At 51.0% G+C, this 24893-nt stretch overlaps 3 protein-coding genes across 4 annotated transcripts in view; all 3 read left to right on the top strand.

Moving 5' to 3' along the window:
- Positions 1–2915, top strand: part of Ptk7 (protein tyrosine kinase 7 (inactive)) — a 66719-nt gene extending 63804 nt beyond the window's left edge. The window contains exons 19-20 of the mRNA XM_034521807.2: positions 950–1128; positions 1887–2915. Of these exons, the coding sequence (XP_034377698.1) occupies positions 950–1128; positions 1887–2047 (340 nt within the window). The 3' untranslated portion in view covers positions 2048–2915. The remainder of the gene's footprint in view (positions 1–949; positions 1129–1886) is intronic.
- Positions 2916–10381: 7466 nt separating this feature from the next.
- Positions 10382–19779, top strand: Srf (serum response factor). 2 transcript variants are annotated; one of them, XM_034521416.2, is made up of 7 exons: positions 10383–11209; positions 12707–12973; positions 14864–15125; positions 15654–15773; positions 16620–16811; positions 17177–17253; positions 17438–19779. In XM_034521416.2, the coding sequence occupies exons 1-7, from the start codon at positions 10709–10711 to the stop codon at positions 17531–17533; spliced, it is 1515 nt and encodes a 504-aa protein (XP_034377307.1). In that variant the 5' UTR covers positions 10383–10708; the 3' UTR covers positions 17534–19779. The 2 variants fall into 2 exon arrangements, with proteins under 2 accessions (XP_034377308.1, XP_034377307.1); XM_034521417.2 differs by lacking the exon at positions 16620–16811 and having other exon boundaries at positions 10382–11209.
- A 447-nt stretch (positions 19780–20226) lies between these two features.
- Cul9 (cullin 9) overlaps positions 20227–24893 on the top strand; it is a 41036-nt gene continuing 36369 nt past the window's right edge. Inside the window, exons 1-3 of the mRNA XM_034521279.2 lie at positions 20227–20378; positions 22551–23154; positions 24321–24475. Coding sequence (XP_034377170.1) covers positions 22560–23154; positions 24321–24475 — 750 coding nt within the window. The 5' untranslated portion in view covers positions 20227–20378; positions 22551–22559. The remainder of the gene's footprint in view (positions 20379–22550; positions 23155–24320; positions 24476–24893) is intronic.

The raw sequence follows: 24893 nt of genomic DNA, 5'->3' as shown, positions 1-24893 counted from the left end.
TCCTAGTCACCCCAGTTTGCCCAACTATTGCCTCACTCATTATTAATAAGTAAAGCCTTTTCTACTTTTTAATTCATATTCATATTTTTTATTATTTATTTTTGCAGTGTTGGGATCAAACCCAAGGTCTCACATAAAGCCCTACCAGTTTTTAAAAATTCGAAACAGGATCTTGCTAAGTTTCTCAGGCTGTCATTGAACTCACTCAATAGCCTAAGTAAAGTAAGCTTTAAACTCATGATCCCCCTGCCTCAGCCTTCCAAGCAGCTGGGATTATAGGCTTGTATCACCAGGCCTGGGTTGTTTATGAGTTGTTTGCCAACAGGTTTATATCTGTACCATGTGCATGCCTAGTGCCTGCAGACCTTAGGTTGTCAGATCCCCTGGAACTGGAATTAGAGGTGGTTGTGAGCTGCCTTGTGGGTGCTGGGGATTGAGTCCAGGTCCTCTGGAGGAGCAGCCAGTGCTCCTAACCTCTGAGCCATCTCTCCAACTCCTCTAAATGGAATAATTATTTATTTATGTACTATTTTATATGAATGGGTATTTGGTCTGCATGTATGTCTGTGTGCCAGTGTGGTACCTGGTATCCACAGAGGCCAGAAGAGAGGTTCAGACATCTTGGGAATGGAGTTACACGGAGTTATAAAGGTTGTAAACTGCCATGTGGTTGCTGGAAATCGGACCTGAGACCTGGATGAGCAGCCAGTGGTCTTAATCCATGAGTCACTGCTCCAGCCGCCTCTTACTGGGATTTTTACACCATCAGACCTCACTCAAATGGCCCCACACCCAGGGCTAACCCAGGCGCTCAGCATAGTATTCCCCAGTCCTTACAGGTCTTCTTTGGGAAAGGCTGGCCCAGCCAGGCGGAGTCCTGTTTGAGATGAGGCTGGGTTCCTAGGCCTTGGCCCTCTTTGACCTAGCCTGCGTTGGTTTTCCGTTGCAGTGAGTACTACCACTTCCGCCAGGCCTGGGTACCTCTGCGTTGGATGTCTCCAGAGGCTGTCCTGGAGGGCGACTTCTCCACGAAGTCTGATGTCTGGGCCTTTGGTGTGTTCATGTGGGAAGTATTCACCCATGGAGAGATGCCTCATGGCGGACAGGCAGATGACGAGGTGCTGGCAGGTAAGTAGCTGTGTTCCTGAAATAACCCTCGCCTTTCCCCATCCCACCTCTGCTTGCTCAGCCTCCTGGGCTATCCAGCCTAGCTCCTCTGGTACTTAGCAGTTAGAATCTCTCTGGGAATTAAAAAAAATGTAAGTACAGGTCAGTAAGGTGGCTCAGCAGGTTCAAGTGCTTGCCGTCAAGCCTGACGACCTGAGTTCAGTCTCCAGCACCCACACAGTGGAGGACAGAACCATCTCTCCCAGATTGTAGTTATACTCACACACACACACACACACACACACACACACACACACACACACACACATACACCACGCACACACGCACGAACGTACACACACATCAATAAATGAGTCATTTTTTAAAATACTGGAAAGCAGGCTCAGGTTGTGTAGGAACCGATTGAGCCCTTGATTGACATATGAGAAGCCCTGGGTTCAATCCCTAGTTCTGCAAAATACAACACTAATCTGTTGGGATAATTTCATACTGGATAATACCGTGTATCCCCCAGTGCCTCTTTCAGCTGTCAGTTGCTTTAGCTCCAACAGGGACCCTGTCTACCAGCCTGAGAACTGGGAATCAGAGTTACCTCTTTGTCTTCTAAGATCCTTGCCATACTCCTAAAATGTGTTGCCCACCCATCACTGACCAGTACTCCCCAGAGCAAACCAGTCTTTGAGTGAACACCATAGGAACGGCATGCCCCAGCAGGCAATGTCAAGTTATTAAGCATTTGCCCACTGTGTGTTCCACAGACTTGCAGGCTGGGAAGGCTCGACTCCCACAGCCCGAAGGCTGCCCGTCTAAGATCTACCGACTGATGCAGTGCTGCTGGGCCCTGAACCCCAAGGACCGGCCCTCCTTCAGTGAGATCGCCAGCACCCTGGGAGACAGCCCTGCAGACAGCAAGCAGTGAGGGAGCCTTGTAGGCTGTCCCTCAGGACGGCGTGGGCAGGGGAGAACCCCTCTTGAGGGGAGCCTGTAGCATGAGGGGCAGGATAGCCCTGTCCTTGGCCCTGGGCTCCCTGCTCAAGCACAGCAGGCATTGCTGAAGACTGGCAGTGCCTAGGTGTCTCTCTTCGCCTCAGCCACTGGGGAGGCTGATTCAAACCCAGGCTGGGTGACTATGACCTTGGCCTGGCATCTTCCTTTGCCACCCCTTCCCTTATCAGGGACTATGGGTACCTCAGGTAACCCCAATTTCTGGCCTGAGACTTATTTTGGCCAGGTCCAGCTCTGCCACGAATCTGCCAATGTTGCCTGGGGAGGGCTGGGCTGGGGCTGAGCTAGGTTTTTGGGGACTTCTTTAATACACAAATATACTCAAAGTTCTAGGATAACTCGGGGCACACGGGACCAGCAGGCCTCTTGGCCCGTGGATCCCACCTAGGCGTGTCTAGCCGGTCGTGAAGGACACAGCAGTGGAGTCCTCCCTACCGTGGGCTTGTGCACACTAAGCCAGACCCTTGGCATCAGTCTCCTCTCCTCACCCTAAGTGCCTGGCAGATGGAGAAGTGTCCGGGAGCTTTTGACACTTATATAACCCGCCCCTTTTGTACGCACCGTGGGCGGCCTTTGTATGTAATTGCAGCGTTGGGTGGGTGGGCATGGGGAGGTCTGGGTGGACCCTAGAGGAAGTAGGGAGGGAGGGCCACCCCTGCCTCATACTCTTATTGTTGTTGGTATTGTTTGTTTGTTTTATGGTTTTGTTTTTATTTTTTTTTTACACTCGCTGCTCTCAATAAAGAAGCCTGTTTTTTACAGACTGTTTGCTAGACCCTTCATGGCTGTTGTTCATGAATGGTGTTCTTTGTTTGCTTCTCTTTGCTGATCAGAAGGGACAGTGTGACTTCTTGACATCTAGCAGGGCTTGGATGGGACAATCCCATAGAAGCTGGTTCTGCTCTCCCCCTCACAGCTATCTCATGATCCACTACCTGTGTGATGGCTCCTGATTCTCTCCCACCCAGGCCAGAAGGGGAGTAGTATGGTAGGTGTGGAGAACTAGAAAAGGGGCCAGTGGTAGAGTCAGGCTGAGTCCCTTTGAAACTAGGAAGGCCAGGGGCTGGAGAAATGGACCTGGGGTTTGGACCCACATAAGCAGAGGATTACAGCTGTCTGTAACTCCAGTTCAGGGAATCTAACCCCCTCTTGGCCATCAGTAGGCCAAAGCAGGCAACAGGCTCACACATGAAATAAAAATCTTGAAAAAAAAGAAAACACTACAAAAAATGAGCTGGGAGCTGGGTAGTGGTGGCCACACCTTTAATCCCAGCAGAGGCAGGGGGAATCTCTGTGAGTTAGTGGTGAGCCTGGTCTACAAAGCTGTTTTGGACATCCAGGTCTGTTAAACAGAGAGACCCTGTCTTGAACCATCCATCCATCCACCCAAAATGAGCTGGGAAATGGCTCAATGGTTAAGACCCCTTTGTTGATCTTGCAGAGGACCTGGGTTCAGTTCTAAGGACCCACAAGGCAGCTCACAGCCTTCCCTGATTCCAGTTTCAGAGTATTAGACATTTTTTAAAAAAAAAAAAAAAGAAAGAAAAGAGGGGAGTAGGCACATACATGGCACATATACATATATATCCAGGCTAAACACCAATATACATAAAAGAAACCTTTATTATATATATATATATATATATATATATATATATATATATATATATATATATATATATATATGGTGATGGCTACATAAAATACATGTATATATATTAGGAAATATATATTTATATCTAACTTACATTTATGTATCATAATACATTTATATATTTTTAATACATATATTTCATGCCATGAAGCACTAATTTTGATCCCCAAATATAAACCAGGCATGCAGGAATATTCCTGTAGTCCTAGAGTCTGGGAGGTAGAAGCAGGGGGATCAAGACCAGGGCTGGACAGATGGCTCAGCCATTAAAAGTACGCAGTGACCGCTCTTGCAAAGTACCCAGGGTTACTTCCCAAGTACCCACTTGGTTGCTCACCATTGTCTGCAGCTCCATTCTAGCACGTCTGCCTACATGGGTACCAGGCATACACATAGAACACAGACATACAAGCATGGAGAAAAAAAAAATAGTGAAAGCTACTCTTTTTAATTAAAAAAAAAAAAAAAAAAAAGAAAGAAAAAATAAACAAAAAAGTTCCAGGCCATCTTCAGCTACATAAAAAAAAAGGTAGCCTGTCACATCATCTGACCCGTTTCCATCTTAAGCGTCGCCATTTTTTTCTTGATGTTCTGTCCTTCCCTCTGCCTGTTTGGACAGAACCAGAGGTTATCTCTCATCACTAACTTTCCCATCTCTGAAGGGTACCAGTGTTAGGAGAGTCAACCGTACTCAAAAACCAACAGTATTTAGTAGTAGTAGTTTGTGTATGACAGGGCATTCAAGCATAGTCTGAGAATGGTCTTAAACTCACTACAGAGCTGAGGTTAGTTTTGAACTCCTGATCACCCTGCCTCTACCTCCCAAGGGGTGGGATGACAAGCATGTGCAACCATGCCCAATTCGGAATTTTGGCTCACCCTGGTTTTCTGTGCAGCCAGCATAAAATTTTGTTTAACTCAGCTCTGCCCAGTTTCTTCAGTTCTACTTGAATATAAGAGAAAAAAATATATCAAAATGTAATTCCAGTTGTCAAAAACGTCCTCCAATAGGCACCTACATACATAAAGTATAAGGTACTTCTTATTGTCCCAAACCTAGGCTAGAGCTAAGCACTGTTGTTTGCAGCGTGGCTTTCCAGAATTTTCCTGGGTGCACTGACTCTTCCTTTCAGTTCCCTGTGTAACCTGCCGTCACAACGAAAACCCTCTACCTCAGCATGAAAATGTCCTGACATTTTTGTTTTTAAAACATAGTCTCGGTTATATAGTTTAGTTGTCCTGAAACATGGTATGTAGATCAGGCTGGTCTTAAACTCATTCAGTTTCATACCTCTTGCTCCTCCTCGACAAGTGCTGGGATTAAAGGCACTTTTTAATTTAATTATTTTGTATATGGGTGTGTGACCTGCGTGTGTAGAATGCCCTCAGAGGCCAGAAAATAGCATTGGATCCCCTGGATTGGAGTACAGGCAGCTGTTAGCTCCCGTGTGGGTACTGGAGATTGAACCTAGGTCCTCTGAAAGAGCAGCCAGTGCTCTTAACTTCTGAACTGTCTCTCCAGATCCATGTCAATAATTTTTAAAGATTTACTTTCTGGCACTGGAGAGATGGCTCAGCAGTCATTGGCTGCTCTTGCAGAGGACCTGGGTTCAGTTCCCAGCACCCACATGGCAGCTCACAACTGTCTTGTAACTCCAGGTCCAGAGGATCTGACACACTTACACACATGCAGGCAAAATACCAATGCACAAGAAATAAAAGTAAGAGTCAACATCTACTTGTATTATGTTTAAGTGTGTGTAGGTGGTAAGTCTGTATCTGTGTCTGTGCACCTGTGAATGTAGACTTCTGAAGAGGGTGCTAAATTCCTTGTAGGCAGTAAGCCACCCAACATGGGTTCTGGGAACCCCACTTAGATCCACTAGAAAGGCACTTTTACCCACAGAGCCCTTTCCAGTTCGTGATTGGCATTTAAATTTTTAAATTTATTCTTTGCATACGGGTGTTTTATCTGTATGTGTATCTGTGTGCCATGTGAGTGCCTGGAGCTTGAGGAGGCCAGAAGCAACCATTGGCTGTCTCTTGGAGCTCTGAGCCACCATGTGAAGCCAACTCCTGTATAGTATGATGTGCATACATGCACAGGTGAACACACAAAAACAAATGGAATAATGTAATTTTTTTAAACACAAAATAAATACTACATTAGCCAAATAAAACACGTCTATAAATTTTTATTGTTAGTTCAGGGCCTCATATACTCCAGGCTGGCCTCTAACTCATTATGTAGCCAAGGATAACCTTGAACCTTTTTTTCTAATACTTTTGCTTCTACCTCCAGAGCCCTGAGATTGCAGACACACACACACACACACACACACACACACTATTATGCCTGGCGTATGTGGGGTTGGGGGGTTGGCTAGGCAAGTGTTCTATAAACTTTGCTACATCTCCCACACCGATGAATCCATTTTTTTAAAAACGTTTTTTTTTTTTTTTTTTTTTTTTTGTATGTGCATGACATTACACCTGCATGTTTGTCAGTATACCACATGCGTTCCTGATGCCTACAGAGACCTGAAGCGTGTATGCCCCATAATTGGTTTCTGGCAGACGGCTGTGAGCTGCCATATGGATGCTGGGAACCAGTGCTCTTGACCACTGAGCCATCTCTCCAGCATATGATTCCAGTTTTGGTTCTATATCAGCAATCACTGTGGCTCCTGAACCTGCATTCATCTGGCATGGTATGGATCTGAGTCTCCCCCTCCTTTCCTGTGGTGAGAGGAGTTAGTGTGAATGAACTGTGAGGACAGGATAGTGTCGCCCCAGATTCCTCCCATGGTGGATGGAGTGGAGAACTTTCTGACAGTACAGGACTCGGAATTCTTGGGAAGCTGGGTGGGATGAAACCACAGGGCCATGGATTTCAGATCGGGCTGCTTAGACAACTGCCCCACCCCATCCCTGCTCTATCTGTGCCCCTTGAACCCTTCCAGAACCTACTTGTGTTATCTGCCTCTTAAGCTTATACAGTCCTTATGTTTAAGTACCTGGGGTGCAAATTAGCAGGGAAGAAAACTCTCTTGGAAAATGGAGTTGAGGAGAGATTCTAGCTCCTGTTTTCAGAGACTTAGTGACTAAACCTACATTATATGTGTTGGTACATGAATGTACATAATGTATTACAAATCTCTTGGTATTTCTCATGTCGTCTGGACCGTGACTCACAGTAAACAATGCAATGGACATTGTCACCCAGCACAAACAAACATAAAGCAGATGAAATCAACTTTCCACCCTCTTGACCTATATAAAATGGTACTTATATATGATATATGGCTCAGCTTATATATAGTACAAACAAAAGTGGTTGGTGGTTTTTAGTTTTTGTTGAGTGTGTGTGTGTGTGCACGCACGCGTGTGTGCATGTGTGTGTGTTTTGAGAAAGGGTCTCACTATGTAGTCCTGTAGTCCTGGCTGGTCTGGAACTCAACAGTCATTGGTGTGCCTCCACCTCCTGAGTGCTGAAATTACAGACATACTCCACCATACCAGCCCAAATGGAAGTTCTATGTAACAAAGCTAAACTGGGTGTGGTGGCTCCAGCCTACTGGAGTAAGTGTTCAAAGTCTTCCTTAGCTACATAGTGAATTCATTACCAGCCTGTGATAGTTGAGACTTTGGTACTTGATACTTAACTTTGTGTTTTGTTTTTAGCTACATAGGTGAGTGTGGCAGCTGTAGGATAGCCTTGACTGTCATTCCTCAGAATCTGTCCACAGAATTAATTAATTAATTAATTGTTTTTTTTTCAAGACAGGGTTTCTCTGTGTAGCTCTGGCTGTCCTGGCACTCACTCTGTAGACCAGGTTGGCCTCGAACTCAGAGGTCTGTCTGTTTGCTTGTGCATTCAGAGTGCTGGAACTAACGGTGTGCCAGGCCAGTTTGCTTTTATTTAAACTTTTGAATTACACTTCATTTGTGTGCGTGTGGGAGCCCATGCACTGCAGCGTATGTGTGTACAGAGGACATCTTCTGAGAGCGGAGTCTTTCCTTCCATCATTTTGGTCTCGGGGGATGAACTCGGTAATCAGGCTAGGCAGTCCGAGCCTTTGCCCACTGAGTCATGTCAGTAGCCCAGTCTTAGATTGTTATGACACGGTCTCTCACTCAAATGGAGACTGCCACACAGAGGTAGCCTGAGTGACCGGGGGCCGCAGCTGTCTGCCTGTCTCTTCTTAGCACTGAAATAGATATAAAAGCACGTGCCACCAAAGCTGGCTTTTTTTTTTTTGACATGAGTTCAGGTCTTTTAAGTTTTTGGCTCAGTTCTTAATCGTGTGCTTGTGGTGTGTGTGCGTGTGTGTGTGTGTGTGTGTGTGTGCTACTTATATTACTAAGGCTAGCCCTTGGACCCATGGTCATCCTTCTAGTGATCTTCCTGGGTGTTGCAGGAATGAACCACGTCATCTCGCTTTATCTTCACAACACTTTAAGGAAACCCATTTTGGAACTAGAGAGATAGATCACTTAGTGATTAAGAAACTGTTCTTCTAGAGGTCCTGAGTTCAATTCCTAGCCACTACATGGTGGCTCACAACCATCTGTGATGAGAACCAATACCCTCTTCTGGTGTGTCTGAAGACACCTACAACTGTACTCATATAAATAAAATAAACGAAAAAAAGGAAACCCATTTCATTAAACACACCAGGGTGTTCGTCCACAGACTGGGGCGACTTGCCACATGTAGACCCCATTACCTAACCCCAGAGCACTGCTGTGGCTTGATTTCTTCTTTGCCCCCTTTAAACCTGTATTCAGAACCGAGGGATGGGCACTTGGGATTTTTGTCGCTGCAACAACCATGACCAAAAAGCAAGTTGAGGAGGAAAGGGTTTATTCAGCTTATACTTCCACACTGCTGTTCATCATCAAAGGAAGTCAGGACTGGAACTCAACCAGGACAGCAACCTGGAGGCAGGGGGCTGATGCAGAGGCCACGGAGGGATGCTGCTTATTGGAATGCTCTCATGGCTTGCTCAGCCTGCTTTCTTCTAGAACCCAGGACCACCAGCCCAGGGATGGCACCACCCACAGTGGGCTGGACCCTCCCCCGTGATCACTATTTGAGGAAACAGAGCCTCAACAGAGGCTCCTTCCTCTCTGATGACTCTAGCTTGTGTCAAGTTGACACCAAACCAGCCAGTACAGGTACCAACGCCAGAGAATGGACCAGGTCACTTGTTTGCAGGCACAGGCCTGCAAAGGCAGATAGACTTTTTATTTGAAATTTTTTTTTTAGATTTATTTTATATGCATTGGTGTTTTGCCTACATATATATCAGTGTGAAGATGTAAGATCGCTTGGAACTGGAGTTACAGACAGCTGTGATCTGCCATGTGGGTGCTGGGAATTAAACCCAGGTCCTTTGGAAGAGCAGCTAGCATTCTTAACCACTGAGCCATCTCTTCAGGCCCCCTATGTTTGAGTAATTTTCTTTCTGACTGGTTTTGTTATGTAGTCTTGGTTGGCTTGGCACTCACTATGTAGGTCAGGTTGGTCTTGAACTCCGGGCAATCCTCCTGCCTCAGCCTCAGGGATAGATAGAATTAAATGTGTGCAGCACACAGTTCGATCAGACTTAGTTTCAGTAACATATAAGTCCAGATTTTTCTTTATTTTGGAAGAAAGACTCAAACTCTCAGACCTGTAACCTGGGCTTTGTTAACACCCACGTTTTAACCTTTATATCTTTTTTTTTTTTTAAATCCTCCTATGGCCCTGCAATGTCGATCACTGTCTTGTTTAAATTTTCTATCCCACTGTACTCTCAGGCCTTTGCTTTTGCCTCGAGACCACCCCCTCTCTTTCAGCACAGCCGGCAGCTGGAAGTCTTCACTGACCTCTCACTCTCAGCCCTGCCCCCATCATGGTTGGGAGGACGTCTCTGTGCCTCCTCCTCCTCCAGATGTGTCTGCCAAAGACACCCCTCCACCCTCAGTGTAGAGGATGATGAACGATGTGACCTCGCAGCCAGACTTGTGGGAAAGTGTTGATCCTTTGAAAAGAGAGGGAAAGGCAAGTGTGTGTGTGGTAGCGGAACGAGTGGAGCCGCTGGGCTAGCGGAGTTTCCTCGGCTCCAATCACTTTACCTTCCTCAGGAAGTGGTGGGAGAAGCTCAGCTCTCCAATCTATCCCTGCACTCCGTCGCTGGAATTAGGAAGTATTTTTCCTCATTTATTCCAAACTCCAATCCATTCAGGGGTTCCCTCTGCTGCCCTCCAGTCCGCTCCCAGGCTTCTACTATGATAGTCTCGATAATACTCCACTCCTCTCCAACACAGGGGGGCGGAACTGGCTCGGCTCCACTGTTCCTTTAAGGAGTTGGCTCCTCCCCCCACCACGGAATCGCGGTCTGACGCAGGATGACAGCAGCGAGTTCGGTATGTCTATGCAAATAAGTGTCCCCTTCGGGCCAATGGGGAGCGGAGGTGCCGGAAGCGCGGACCAATGGGGCGGGGGCGCTTGGGCTCGCCATATAAGGAGCGGCCTCGCCATAAAAGGAAACATTGTATCTCTTTATATGGGGGGGGGAAGGGTTGGGGGATACCTCCGCCGCCAGCGCGTGGTCCCGGCCCCCTCCACCCGCGGTCTCGGCCGCGGCCAGCAGCCCCTGCCCCGCGGGGGACGCTGACGGCCGCAGGGCGCGCCTCCCCAGCACACGGACAGGGGGCGCTGCGCGCGGCCTGGGGCAACCCCGGCCATAGGGGCAGGAAAGTGAGGGCCCAGGTCGGCCCGGGCGTGCAGGGGCCCCAGGTTCGCAGCGGCGTCCGCGGCAGCGAGAGCGGCTGTAGCAGCAGCGGGAGTGCCGGGTGGAACCGGGAAGCCGATGGCGGCAGCGGCCCCGATTCCTCGTTGACTTGTCCGTCCGCCCTCCTGCACTGAGCGCCATGTTACCGAGCCAAGCTGGGGCCGCGGCGGCTCTGGGCCGGGGCTCGGCCCTGGGGGGCAGCCTGAACCGGACCCCGACGGGGCGGCCGGGCGGCGGCGGTGGGACTCGCGGGGCGAACGGGGGCCGGGTCCCCGGGAACGGCGCGGGGCTCGGCCAGAGTCGTCTGGAGCGGGAGGCTGCAGCGGCAGCGGCGCCCACCGCCGGGGCCCTCTACAGCGGCAGCGAGGGTGACTCCGAGTCCGGCGAGGAGGAGGAGCTGGGCGCCGAGCGGCGCGGCCTCAAGCGGAGTCTGAGCGAGATGGAGCTCGGCGTGGTGGTCGGTGGGCCCGAGGCGGCGGCAGCGGCCGCTGGGGGCTACGGGCCGGTGAGCGGCGCGGTGAGCGGGGCCAAGCCGGGGAAGAAGACCCGGGGCCGCGTGAAGATCAAGATGGAGTTCATCGACAACAAGCTGCGACGCTACACGACCTTCAGCAAGAGGAAGACGGGCATCATGAAGAAGGTACCAGAGCCGAGGTTGGCGCGCCCCGGGGGGACCCAGAGGGTGGGTGCGTTCTAAGGTAGCCCGGGAGCGAGACAGCTGAGGCGGAGGTGAGAGGCGGGCTAGTCCGCAGGAGGTGTGTGGGAGGGGATGCTTGTACCCTGGCCGGGCGAAAGGGGAGGGGCCGCCGGGAAAATATGGGGAGAGGGGAGATGCTGCGAATGTCCGGAATCCGGGGCAGAGGCGCCGAGGTGGGAGTGACCGGCGCGCGGGAGACAGAGGGTCCTGGAGGAGTGCAGGAGTGAACAGGGGCCGGCAGGAAGGTGGATAGCCCGACTCGGGGATCCACTGTGTCCCGGTGTGCGAGAAGGGCGGTGGAAAAGGGAGCAGAAGGTTTGGAGATGAGGAGGCAGGAGTTGGATGACAGCAGTGAGCAGGCTTGAGTAGGAGGAAAGGTGGGCATCGCTAGAGTTGTGCGGGCTTGAAGGACAGGCAGGGCTAGGGACCAGGTAAGGAAGGTAGGCAGGAGAACTGCTGCTGCCTTGAGGAACAGCAAGCTGAGACCAAGTCCCGCCCTGGCCATGTGTCTTCCGTTGCTTTCTGTGGAAATGCTGCCCCAGGGCTGGCTGCAGAATCACCGGCCTTTGGGACAGGTAGGGTTTCTAGCTCTAGAGCAAATCAGTGCGTGGAATGTTGGGGAAAGTCGGGAAGATAAGTAGCGGTATCATTTGCCAGCTGATATCCTATCAAAAGTGGCAAGGATAGGAGTCGTCTTGGAGTCTAGGAGATCCGGGAAGGGATGGAAGCAGAGGGCCTGGGAAACCACCTACAACCTGGGTGGGAACCAGTGTTGTTATCTGTTTCTTGTAGAAGCTGCAACTGCTTCCAAGGTGGGTTGTGCATTTTAGCTGGGGCTCTCATAGCAGAATATCTGTTGCAAATGGAGCTCTCTTATCAGTAACCCTTGATCATCATGGAGAAGGTTTTGGGAAAAGGTAGAGAGTACCTTTTCTCCTTCAATCCCAAGGCAAAAGAAAAGGGCAGTATAGTATTACAGGCAAAGAAGTTAGTGTATGGCACAGGTTAGAGCCTGTGCCGTTTTCTGGCAGGGAACATGGGCAGTTGGCAGTTAGGTGGCTCTTACCACAAATGTGTGAGTCCTAGTGTGGTAGGGACCTGACCGTCCTCCGATAGTGAGAAGGAAGCGGACACCAAGCAGTGTTAGGGGCTAGCTAATTGTGGCTTGGTGTGCTCACCTTGAGGTTATATGTTCAACCCCTGCTGGAAGCTATTCCTGTTTGCTTGGGGCACCTGCAGGCAATGGGCCTGCTTCTTAAAGGACAGAAGTAGTTTCTCTGCTTCCAGCTCACCTTGAGCTATCTAGATAGGACCCTGCTACAGTCACCAGAGATGAAGGTCATCCTAGGAGTCGGCGCTGGAGATCACCGTATAATTTTTCCCCAGGGAAGTAGAGAGGAAAAGTATTGCTGACCTGCCCATCTCCTCCCAACTCCCCAGGCCTATGAGCTGTCCACGCTGACAGGAACACAGGTGCTGTTGCTGGTGGCCAGTGAGACAGGCCATGTGTATACCTTTGCCACCCGCAAACTGCAGCCCATGATCACCAGTGAGACCGGCAAGGCGCTGATTCAGACCTGCCTCAACTCGCCAGACTCTCCACCCCGCTCAGACCCCACCACAGACCAGAGAATGAGTGCCACTGGCTTTGAAGAGCCAGATCTCACCTACCAGGTGTCGGAATCTGACAGCAGTGGGGAAACCAAGGTGTGTTTTTTGGGTCACCTACGTGGGGGGAGGGATCCCTTTCCTTTCTTGGACTAGCACAGGTACATAGATGCTCTCTTAGCGATCAGGAGTGGGGCCAGGTTAGTGTGCCTTATCCTAGGAGACAGGTGTCCATCCTCCATTCCTGACAGGAGGCCGTCCCCCTAGATAAGCAGGCGGCCTCCGTGCCCATATAAGGCAGGTTCGGGCTCCACGCCGGCCTCCCGCCCGCAGTCCGCCTGCCTGGCAAGGCTTTTGCATTCCTCCCGCCAGCTGTCTCCCCGCTGGGGGCGGGGGTGTAGTTTGGCCCTGCCCTCCCGGCAGGCTGGGAATAGGAAGGGTCCAGGGTCCTGAGAGTCCACTGCTGCTGCCAGGCGGGCAGTGAGATTGGACGAGGGGCCACCTTAGTAGTGAGCCTTATATTGAGTGTTCCTGATACCTGGGCCTGGACTGTTTAGGGAGAGCACTGCACTGGCTTACAACTAAGGATGCCAGCTCTAGTGAGGCCTCCCCCTTCTTATTCCCGGTAAGGAGACAGGGGCGGGTCTTTCTGCTTGCTGTTTGTGGAGCTCCGCCTTCCGGGTGCTTAACAACTGGCCAATGGAAGGAAGCGGCACTGTTTGCCTTAGCAACGCCTTTACCAATCAATGGTCTTGGGGACAGTTGCTTAGCAAACATCCAGGTCTGACCCACCCCTGCTTTTTGAATCCTCTGCTTGAAGTCAGGATCTAGGCCTAGTGGCTTGGTTCTCAAGTCCTGGCCTCAGCACTACCCTGAAGAACAAAGGCCCAGAGTCAATCCTCCAGGGTCTCCCTTTCGTTAGTTACCTGTTACCCGCAATCATTTCCGGGCGTGTGTAGGCCCCATTTCTATGCACGTGGGTAAGTTGATCTTTGTGGGTATGCACTTCCCTGTCAAACCTTTATGAACCCTCTCCAACTCTATGTTCTTTGAAAATCCCAGTCCCTGCCGGGCGGTGGTGGCGCACACCTTTAGTCCCAGCACTTGGGAGGCAGAGGCAGCGGATTTCTGAGTTCGAGGACAGCCTGGTCTACAGAGTGAGTTTCCAGGACAGCCAGGGCTCACAGAAAAACCCTGTCTCGAAAAACAAAAACAAACAAACAAACAAAAAAATCCCAGTGCCTGCTTTAGAGCCTGGCAGAATCCTTTTAAAGAGAACATAAGCCCAACGCTCTCATTTGTAGAGGAGGGAATTAAGGGGAACAAAAGGAGAGTGGCTATCTCGGGGTCACCCAGACAGTCACCCCGAGCTAGAACCAGACTGGATGAGATTGGTGCAGTTCACTGGGGCAAGGAATGCGCTGGAGGTTTCATTCTGAGAGCTACAAATGTCTAGTTTTGTCTTGTTTTTAGCCAGATGTTTTTCTCTAAGTGGTTTTAAGAATGCTAGCCTGTTTAATCTTCTTAACAACCTCTGAGTTAAGTGGTTGTATTTTTTTTTTAATATTCATTTATTATTTGAGACACGGTCTTTCTATGTAGGCCTGACTATCCTGGAACTTTTACTATGTGGACCAGGCTGACTTCCAACTCACTAAGATCCTCCTGCCTCTGCCTTCTGAGTGCTGGGATTATAGGCATTTGCCATCACACCTGGCTTTATGATTTTAGTTTTTAAACTTTGAGACAGGGTCTCACTGTATAGACTAAGCTAGCCTTGAACTCATGGCAGTCTTTCTGCCTCAGCCTCTCAAGTGCTAGGATCCCAGCCTTGCTACTACGCTCAGCAACAGCTTCATGTCATGCATGGTACAGTTATAACTAGAGTTCTAACTGAAATGCGGATTTGAGGCTGAATTCTCAATTCACACAAACCAGAGATAAGGTTCCTGTTAGGAGCTCACTGCTCTATCTTTACTCTGGGTCTAGGACACACTGAAGCCAGCATTCACAGTCACCAACCTGCCGGGTACCACCTCCACAATCCAAACAGCACCCAGCACCTCTACCACCATGCAAGTCAGCAGCGGCCCCTCCTTCCCCATCACCAACTACCTGGCACCAGTGTCTGCTAGTGTCAGCCCCAGCGCTGTCAGCAGTGCCAACGGGACTGTGCTCAAGAGTACAGGCAGCGGCCCCGTCTCCTCTGGGGGCCTTATGCAGCTGCCTACCAGCTTCACCCTCATGCCTGGTGAGTCACAAGGGGCAGGGAGAGGTTTGTTCTCTCTGGGACAGATTGGGGATATTGAGAGTGATTTTAGGGCTGGCACCAGGAGGACCTCTCTCTCTGACGAGGAGGAGAGAAAGCATGGGTTAGACAAGAGAACCATCTCCCCTCCCTTTGGAGGACAGGCTCTGCCCAGTGAGATCACTGTTGTTGGTGTCTAAGTTTCATGTTCACACTGGTCTTGTCTGGCCAGCTCCCCTGGCACCTCCGTCGCTGGGGGGTGGCCCTCCTGCTTGTCTGTCATGACTGGGGGCGGATGATGGGTTGATGGGGAAGGCTAGCCCTGGGTCAGCTGAAGACGATGGAGCAGAGCCTGGGACAGCAGGAAGAGGGGTCACTTCATTCAGAGCATGGGGACCTTCTTCAGGTCCCAGGGGAAAGTGACAGGAATTGGGAGCCAGTGTACGGAACCCTGGGAATATAGTACTCTTTACATGTTTGAAGGTGACAGCTGCATAGGATGGAGCCCAAGTAAAGCCCTGTGTCTTATAGGTGGGGCAGTGGCCCAGCAGGTCCCTGTGCAGGCTATTCATGTGCACCAGGCCCCACAGCAAGCGTCTCCCTCTCGTGACAGCAGCACAGACCTCACACAGACTTCCTCCAGCGGGACAGGTATAACTCCTTGCCACTCTCCTCCCCCACCCAGTGTCCTGCCTTCCTTCCCACAGGAAGCCTAGAAGTGGGTACTTAGCAGCATGTCTCTCCTGTACCGCGGCCCCCAGGGAATTTACTAAGTAGAAACTGGGGCTTTTGGTCTCTTCCTTAGAGGAAGGCTAGGTAAGCATGGCTGAGGTTTGAACCTTGCTCTGCAGTGGGGAATCAAGAAATAAGGAGCCACTGAAAAATTATCTACTCAATAACCAGGGAAGACCAAGAGCAGTTATCACCATATGGGACACTAGAGGACTCACCAGTTCCTCTCAGCTGCCATGGGTCTTTACAGGAATTATAGTGAACTCTCACATGTAAGTTACTGTCATTCCAACCTTACTAGTTACACATTAGCTGAATCCCTTCTGGTGTAGGGACTGGAGTCCCAGGAAATTGGGGGACAAGAAGAGTCTGAAGTGAGTCAGAAGGTGCACTTTAGTGAGTTCCTGCGCTAACATTCGAGACATGCTTGTGTCCAGGATGGACTTGGCAGGTGTGAGGTCGGGGAGAGTGAGAGGGTCTGAGTGATGGCATTTCCTCAGAGAGTGCCTGGACTTCCCTGGGAGGAGAGGTCATCACTGGGATCGTAGCGGCTGGGAACGGACACTCTGATGGGTACACAGTCCCACAGAAGAGCAGTGAGCTGTTGAGCTCAGAAGAAAAAGTTAGGCTTTACTGTTGTTGACAAGGAGCTTCTGACACTTGTGCCATAGGACATGGTACAAAGACCTTGAAGGTTGGAATCCTGGGGCAGGATGAGAGATACCAGGAGGGGTCAGCTCCCTGATGTGTGTCTGTGTTTTCCAGTGACGTTGCCCGCCACCATCATGACGTCGTCTGTACCCACAACTGTGGGTGGCCACATGATGTACCCTAGTCCCCATGCAGTGATGTATGCCCCCACCTCGGGCCTGGCTGATGGCAGCCTCACCGTGCTCAATGCCTTCTCTCAGGCACCATCCACCATGCAGGTGTCCCACAGCCAGGTCCAGGAGCCAGGTGAGGGAAGGGCCAGGGCTGAAGAAAGGAGGACCGTTTATTTCTCCTTTTCCCAGGCACTGTGTGCCCCAGCTCCAACGCTGACACGCACCCTCACCCCGCTTCCCTCTCCCCGTGCCCACACGTCCTCCTGCACAAACAGACACACAGACTCGAACATTCTCACACTCAGTGAGACATTTGGACACTAATGCGCATGTAAGCCCTCACACCACAGGCACTCTCATGCTGCGCGGGAGACTATGGGGCACACACCCTTGGGCACCTGTCTGAGGCTTCCCAGACACTTGTGACTGTCATGCGCCTCCACCGTCCAGAGCTCCTGGTGAGCAAGTGAGTGAGTATCTCCCGTGCTTTCCCTGCAGGTGGTGTCCCTCAGGTGTTCCTCACAGCACCGTCTGGGACCGTGCAGATCCCCGTTTCTGCGGTTCAGCTTCACCAGGTAAGGTAGACCGCCTGCCTGCCTGTCCCGCCCGCCCGCCCGCCCGCGCGCGCAGCCAGTCTTCCCTAGCCACGGGCCGGCTGTTTCTGCTTCTGCCTGTGCTGGGACCGCAGGCCAGCAGGGGGCGCCTGAGCATGCTTGTCCGTCCCCTACCTCCCACCCTCACGCTCCTCCCTCCTTACAGATGGCTGTGATAGGGCAGCAAGCCGGGAGCAGCAGCAACCTCACCGAGCTACAGGTGGTGAACCTGGACGCCACCCACAGCACCAAGAGTGAATGATCCGCCCGCCCCCCTGGACAGACGGCCAAGGGACGGCACCACTTATTTATTGTTGCCTTTTCACGGTTTCTTTACACACACATTGACTGGCCGAAGGAGGGAGGCCGGGAGAAGGAGTGGGCAGCCACAGGACGATGCCCTCTCACTCCAGCCAAAGAACCGGGCCTGCCTGCCCTCCCCTGCCCTCCCCCAGCTCCCCTCCTTCCGCTCTACCTGTCATGCTGTTGATGGTGGAGCTTGCCTCCCTCCTCAGACCCCTGGCCAGCTTGGCTCGATGTTCGCTCTGAGTATTAGCCTATCCAATGGGACTGTGCCCGCCTTCCCACTCAGGCCTCCTGTGGGACTGGGCACAGTGTCCCCTCTGAGGAAGCGTTTGGGGCCCTCTCTCCAGCCTCTTTGGCGACCTCTGGTTAGCTCTGTGTCTGCCACGGTCTGGGTCAAAAGAGCCCTGCCCCTGCCCCTCAGGGAGCCAGCTGGGAGAGATGGGGGCTTCTTCCCTCACGCCGTCGCCCTCTGCCCGCTTTAGCTCCTGAAACAGCTGGGCCTGTGAGCTGGGCAGGTTACTGGGGCCGCCTGCCCTGCCACGCCTCTCTGTTCCCATGGACCTCCAGGGGCTCCTGGGTTGGAGGGAACCACGGTTAGCGTTCTCTTCCTTCCCTTGGTCTTCCCCCCTTCTCCCAGCTGCTTTACTTAAAAGTTGATTTTGAACTTTTTATTTGAGGAGATGAAGTGAAAACAAATCTATAAATATATATTTTTAAAATATTTAACTTTTTTTTAATGGCGTTTTTCTCATCCCCCTCCGTGCCCAAACTCCCCTTTCCTGGGGAAGCTCTTGGGCTCCCTAGAACTGTCTGGGCCCTGGGGACAGCCACCCCAGGAGCTCCGGAGTTCACCAGTGTTTGTGTGGGAGAGATTCTGGGATTGCTCCACATCCTGGGTTCTTTCCAGGAGAAAGCCGGGGTAGGGGTCCTCAGGCCATGCCACAAAGGGGGTGGAGGGTGACCCGCAGTTCTAGGCCTCTATTGCCCTCTAGGGTTCTTGCTAGGAAGAGGGAAGCCGGAGACCAAATGTGGGGGTGGGGCGGGAGGGGATCAGGTAGAGGAGATTGATCTCCTTTGTGCCACAGCATGGTCATTGCAGCCTTGTGCTCCCCCAGGCTTGCAGCTATCTGGGGCCCAAGGTGCAGTGAGCAGGATGGGGTTCGGGAGGTAGGGAGACACAGGAATGGGGGTCAGAGGTAGGAGCAGCTCCTGTGCTGAGTGCAGCAATGGGGGGCCAGACATGGGCAGCTCTCCCAGGGAGTGAGCAGCTACTGTAACTTTTTTAAATTAAGACAAAAAGCCTTGAAGAAAATGACTTTATTTTTCTAAGTGTAACCTCAGTATTTATGTAATTTGTACAGGGCCATGTCCCACCCCCTTAAAATCCCTTTGGGGACCTTGAGGGTGGGAGGGTGTTTTACCCTGTGTCAGAGCCAGCCTAAACCACCTGTGTCCATTAAAGGAGCTTTTTTTCAGGAGGGCAGTTGGGGTAGGGAGTCGTTAACCCCTTGAACTGCCTTCGGTAGGAACAAGCCTGCTTCTGTGGTTAGGTGAAGGTAGGGAAGGCTTGACGCACAGCCTAGGTATCATGGGTATAATCTGCTGCCGTGTTGAGCCCCTCAACCTCTGATCCCCATTGCTGTCCTCCCCAGCTGGGATGCCACCGATCTGGCCTTGCTCCTGGAAATAGCTGGGCATTTGGGTGATTCTCAAGACTGGGGCATGGTAAAGCAGGGGCCAGAGTTGGGGAGCTTGGGACTCAGGTCTGTAACTGCCCAGCCCCCTTCTCTGCTCTTGTTTCACTCCACTGCCGCCCACTCACGGCCCCTCCCCCAACACCGGAGGAGGTGTTGATTCCTCCTCACAAAAGATAGAGCCTGGGTGAATGAATCAAAGTGCTTACCACGACGCGTGCTGTGTGATTGTGGCCTTGGGAGAACCTGTTTGTCAGGACTGAGGTGGCTTTTCTATGTGCAGCAACCCTTGGTGTTTCCCTTCCTAAGTGGCTCTGGGGGGGTGTGTGTGCCTGTGTCTGAGTGAATATATTGTGTGAATGTGGAGTGTGTGTGGGTATATCCGTGGTTTCTACTTCTCCTGGGATGTTGACCCAGGAATAGTGGACATGGTCACATCCTCTGTACAGAGCTTTCTTTTGTATTAAAAAAATACTCTTTCAATAAATGTATCATTTTTGTGCACAGACTGGGGTCTTTGGCTGTGTCTTTGGGGTCTTTTCAGCATCGAGAGGGAGGAGGGAACACAATCCCTTAAAGTCTGCTGTGTGCTTTGGACTGTTCAATCCTCCATGGTCGAAGAGATCTGGGCCAGGGACTTTCTCGCTATGCGTGGTTTTACTTAACAAAGTGGCCCGATGACCTAAAATACTGCAGGGTTTGAGGAGTGCTGGGAACCCTCCACCACACACACACACACACACACACACACACACACACACACACACACACACACACACACACACACGTCATAGGGTGATGGGAGTATGGGTTAACTAATGCAGGAATGGGTGCTGTGGTAGGTGGAAGAGAAAGGTGAACCCGCTGAAACGCAGCATGCTTCACAAGGGACTACCTGGGCAAGACTGGTTACGGACTCCCGCGGCTAATACGCATGCTCCACTCACGCGCCGCTTTGCCACGCTCGCTGTGGGCCACGGTAGGACCCGTAGTCGCCCGGGCTGTGCGTGCGCCTGGCGTGTGACCCGGAAAGGAGCTGTGGAGGAGGCGGGCCGAGCTTCGGACCCGCTGCTGGGTGACAGCGAGGGTCCAGCCGGGCGGTGAGAGGTGAGAAGAGAGCCCTGCGCCTAGCCGTCCCTTCTCCTTTCCCACCCCCATCCAAGTCCCTCATCCCTTCCTCCCGCACTGGAGGGGGAAGTCGGGGAAGCAGGTCCCGTCTGCTCGCGACCGCGCCCCGCCACCCTCACCCCGCCCCCCAGGCCATTCCCCGCGTGGTGTTGGGCCGGCTCCCCGGTTCCCCTGGAGTTCCGCGTGGACAGGATTGTGCTGCTTTCTGTTCTCAGTCCCCGCAACCAGCCAGGCGTCACCTTCACACCTCTATTTACAGCTTCTGGTCTAGGCCCGGCCCCCAGGCCTAGGGGATGGTTTGACTTGGCCCCATGTTAGTCAACAGCTATAATGGCATCAAAGGCTATATCCTAGCCTTCCTTCCATGCTAAGTGAATCCCGTCCCCGTGGAGGTTCACACTTATTTGACTCCTCCTCCTTTCTTCTGCTTCTCTTCTATCCCTGCGCCTTAACATGACTCCTGCCCTGATCTTTCTGATCGCCGGTTCTGTTCTTTTATCTAAGTACACCTTCTATCTTTACTCTCTCCATTGCACTGTTTCAGATCACTCATGCCTTTCCCTGATCGTCTTATTTTCATTAATATTCTGCTTTAATAATCTTTCTTATCGGATGCCTGCAACCTACTGTCCCCATGTAAGAACAGTATTAGATTATGTGGTAAGACATTGTTTACTGAGCACTTCTGTGCTTCATGATGTTCAGTTTTGTTTGTTTCTGTTTGTTTTTTAAAGACAGTCTCACTGTGTAGTTGGATTTGGCCAGGAACTTTCTGTGTATGTAGCCCAGCCTAGCCTCGGAATTTGTGATTCTTTTTCATCAGTCTCCTGAAAATCAAGATTATAGGCATGTGCTAGCACACCAGGCTGAAATTCATAGTCTCTTTTAAGAGGGAGATTTAAGGAAAAGGTGTAGCTCAGATGATAGAGTGTTTGCCTAGTATCCAGGAAGCCCTGGGTTCAATCTCCAGCACAAATAGAGTGCTGAAAACCGCCTCTAACTAGAGTTCCAGGTGCCTCCAAGGGCACCAGGCATGCAAGTGCTGCACAGACACATGCACAAACAAAATACATACATATATTTTATTTTTTAATAAAAAATAATTATTTTATGTGCATGAGTGGTTTGCCTGTGTGTATGTGCAATGCCCGTGGAGGTCAGAAGAGGGCGTCAGACCCTTGCAATTGGAGTCTTGAGCTGCCATGCGAGTGCTAGGTACAGACCCTTGGTTATTTTGTAGAGCAGCAAATGCTCTTAACCCCTGATCATCTCTTTAGTGCCCCTCTCCCCTGTAGTGACATTTTTGAGAATTCTGGAATTTGAGTTTCTTTAAAAAACAGAAATATATTATAAGAATGTGCTTTTGTTTTAATCCCAGGCTTGGGGATGTGCAGCTGCTTTGGACTGTCTGTAGTAGGTGACTGTGATTTGCCTCATGCTCTAGCAGAAGCATGGTTTTGCCAGCTTCAGATAATTTCTGTGATTGTGTGCAGAGCACATAAGTACTAGGGTCCCGAAAGGCACCTCAGGTGGTTGTTGGCCAATTAAGGAGGTTGGTTGTGGTTTGTTAGTAGTCCGAGGTCAAAGAAGAGACAAAAGGAAAGAAATTAGACTCAGGGCTCTCTTTCCCATCTATCCTTGTTTCTCTCCTATCAAGTTAGTGTTAGGGTGTGAAATTGGGGGGGGGGGGCGGCTCTGGATAAAGGGTAGGAAAGAGAAGAACCCACAAAGTAGCAAAGACCAGCTTACACACATGCGTGCACACACCCACACGCATACATGCACTTGCGTACTCACACGCACGCGCGCACGCGCACACACACACACACACACACACAGGGCTAAGGATTGTACTCAGGGCCTCTCACATATTAGCAGGTGCTTTGCTTCCGTGCTGTAGCCCTCCCTTCCTGAAATGCTTTCATTGCATCTCCCTGCTCGGTTGGTGCCGTTCTTTTCTTATATAATATATATGTTATATAAATATAATACTCGTTTACTCCATCCTATTCTGTCTTTTATTGTGCTCTAAATTCCACCCTTCAGCCCACCCGTTTCCACCCACCTCACTTATGCCTCAGGATACTACCACACTCCGTGTAGTTGGTTCGTCTCTCACGTACTGCTTGTCTGCCTCCTTGTGTATCCCAGGAGATCAGGATGGTAGGGGAACGGCGAGCAGGGGACCTTATGGTTCCCTTGGGGCCTCGGCTGCAGGCGTACCCTGAAGAACTCATTCGGCAGAGGCCTGGGCATGATGGCCATCCTGAATACCTGATCCGCTGGAGCGTCCTCAAGTGTGGTGAAGAGGGCAAAGTGAGCTTGGAGGAAGAGAAGACAGAGCATCTCCTCATGTGGTTGTCAGCCCCAGAGGTCTACGCCAACTGCCCTGTGCTACTGCGGGAGCGACCACTGTCTAGAGGCCCGCAGCACGGACCCACTGGAGAGGTGGGCAGCTTCCCAGGAGACCCAGGAGGCCTGGATGAATTGGCAATGACAGAGATGGAGGCTGATGTGCGGGCGCTGGTGCGCAGGGCTGCCAGGCAGCTGGCGGAGGGCGGGACCTCCAGCCTGACAGCGGCCTTACTTCACACCATCCACGTGCTCAGCGCCTATGCCAGCATCGGGCCTCTCACCCGAGTCTTCAGGGAGGCGGGAGCCCTGGATCTGCTCATGCAGATGCTGTGTGATCCGGAGCCTCAGATCCGTCGGAGTGCAGGCAAGATGCTACAGGCTCTGGCAGCCCATGATGCTGGTAAGAGGAGGGGGGGAGGGGAGCAGTGGAGAGAACGGGGCCGCGAGGCGTGAGAAAGGAAATAGCAGAGTTCCCAACCTTACTTAATCAGTAGCAACTCAAGGTAAAAGAAACATAGATGAACAGGTTTGAACGGGATATTCCTGGTCCGCGAAAAACAAAGGGCTCAGGGTTTGTCTGTCACTCGCCATGTATGGCAGAGAGTGAAGCGGGCAGGTTTACATCGGTTGAGTGTTTGAGATGTATTTTTTGGTTGTGAAATTAGTATGGGGACTTTAAAACTTTAAAAACAAATTATCCACACACAGTTGCATGCCTTTAATTCTAGCACTTGGGAGACAGAGCAAGGTAGAGCTCTGTGAGTTTAAAGCCAGCGTGGTCTACATAGTGAGAACCTGTCTTGAGAAAGTAATCAAAAACAAAACTAATATATATATGTGTGTGTGTGTGTGTGTATGTATATATACATGCATACATACACATACACATATACATATACATATGCGTACACAGAATTTAGTAATTGTAAGTTTTGCAGCCAGACTTTTGCAGCTTGGCGGGTTCTTCTCTTTCTCTACCCTTTATCCTCGCCCCAGTTTCACCCTCTGTCACTAGATAAGAAGGATTGGGGGCAGGGGAAGAGATCCCTGAATCTAGCCTCTTGTTTCTTCTTTGAGCACAACGACTAACAAACTGCAGCTAACCCCCCAGAATGACCAACAACCCCCACCCCACCTATCAGGGGCCTAGCATTAATATACCCTCTGAAAAATTCCCAGAATTCCAGACGTCACACAGTCACAGAACTATCAGCAGCTGGCAAAACCACACTTCTGCTAGAGCCCGAGGCAGATCGTGTTCAGCAGCTGTGAAGCAGTTCCATATGCCACACCTGAGATGAAAATGAAAATATATTCTTATAGTATTTCTGTGTCTTTTGAAGAAACCAAAATCCCAGAATTCTCTCTCCAAAGTTTAATAGCATGATGTTATGTTTCAGTTCTCTGTGTGTACGTGTTTGTGCTAGGTTATGTGTAAAGTATATTTCTTGCTTTGGGTCTCGGTCCCAGAGAAGTCTAAAGCCTCCAGAGAAGGAGAAGGCCTAGGATAGGCAGGGGACAATACTGTAGAATGAGGAGGAGATCTGGACCCGGTGTGGCTTGCAGGGAGCCGGGCTCACGTCCTTCTGTCACTGAGCCAGCACGACGGCATCGAGCAGCACATGGATTTTGACAGCCGCTACACTTTACTGGAGCTGTTTGCAGAGACCACATCCACAGAGGAACACTGCATGGCCTGGGAGGGCATCCACCTTCCTCAGGTACTCTGCCAGCTGTACACCCGGGGTGCTGGGTACAAGCACCGTTTCTTAAGCTGTGATTCAAGCTAACTGTGGGTTAGCATCTGAGTAGCCTGGAGAGCTAATCAAAGTAAGGGTTCATGACCCCTTCTCAACCTCTCCAATTTAGAATTAGAATCTAGTACCAAAACCCAAGACTATTGTCTGGGACAATGGCTCAGCAGGTTAAAGCTCTTGCCATAGAAGCACACGAACCAGAGTTTGGATCCTCAGAACCCACACTAAACTGGGTGGTTTATGACAGCCTGCCTATAGTCCCAGCAGGTAAGAGAGAGAGAAGGGAGCCTCCAGGCAAGGTAGACAGACAGATCAGCTAAGATGGCGAGCTCTGTGTTCAGTGACAGAGTTTGTCTTGGTATGTAAGGTGGAAAGAGACCAA

Source organism: Arvicanthis niloticus, chromosome 17 (genome assembly GCF_011762505.2).
Source record: "Arvicanthis niloticus isolate mArvNil1 chromosome 17, mArvNil1.pat.X, whole genome shotgun sequence".
NCBI classification, from domain to species: domain Eukaryota; kingdom Metazoa; phylum Chordata; class Mammalia; order Rodentia; family Muridae; genus Arvicanthis; species Arvicanthis niloticus.
The sequence above is the reverse complement of the archived record's forward strand: the minus strand, read 5'-3'. Positions and strand labels throughout refer to the sequence as shown.

Coding starts and splice junctions, on each gene's coding strand:
- Srf (XM_034521416.2), top strand. CDS start 10,709: ATGTTACCGAGCCAAGCTGGGGCCGCGGCGGCTCTGGGCCGGGGCTCG. Junction 15,126..15,653: donor CAGCTTCACCCTCATGCCTG/GTGAGTCACAAG, acceptor TGTGTCTTATAG/GTGGGGCAGTGGCCCAGCAG. Junction 16,812..17,176: donor CAGCCAGGTCCAGGAGCCAG/GTGAGGGAAGGG, acceptor CTTTCCCTGCAG/GTGGTGTCCCTCAGGTGTTC.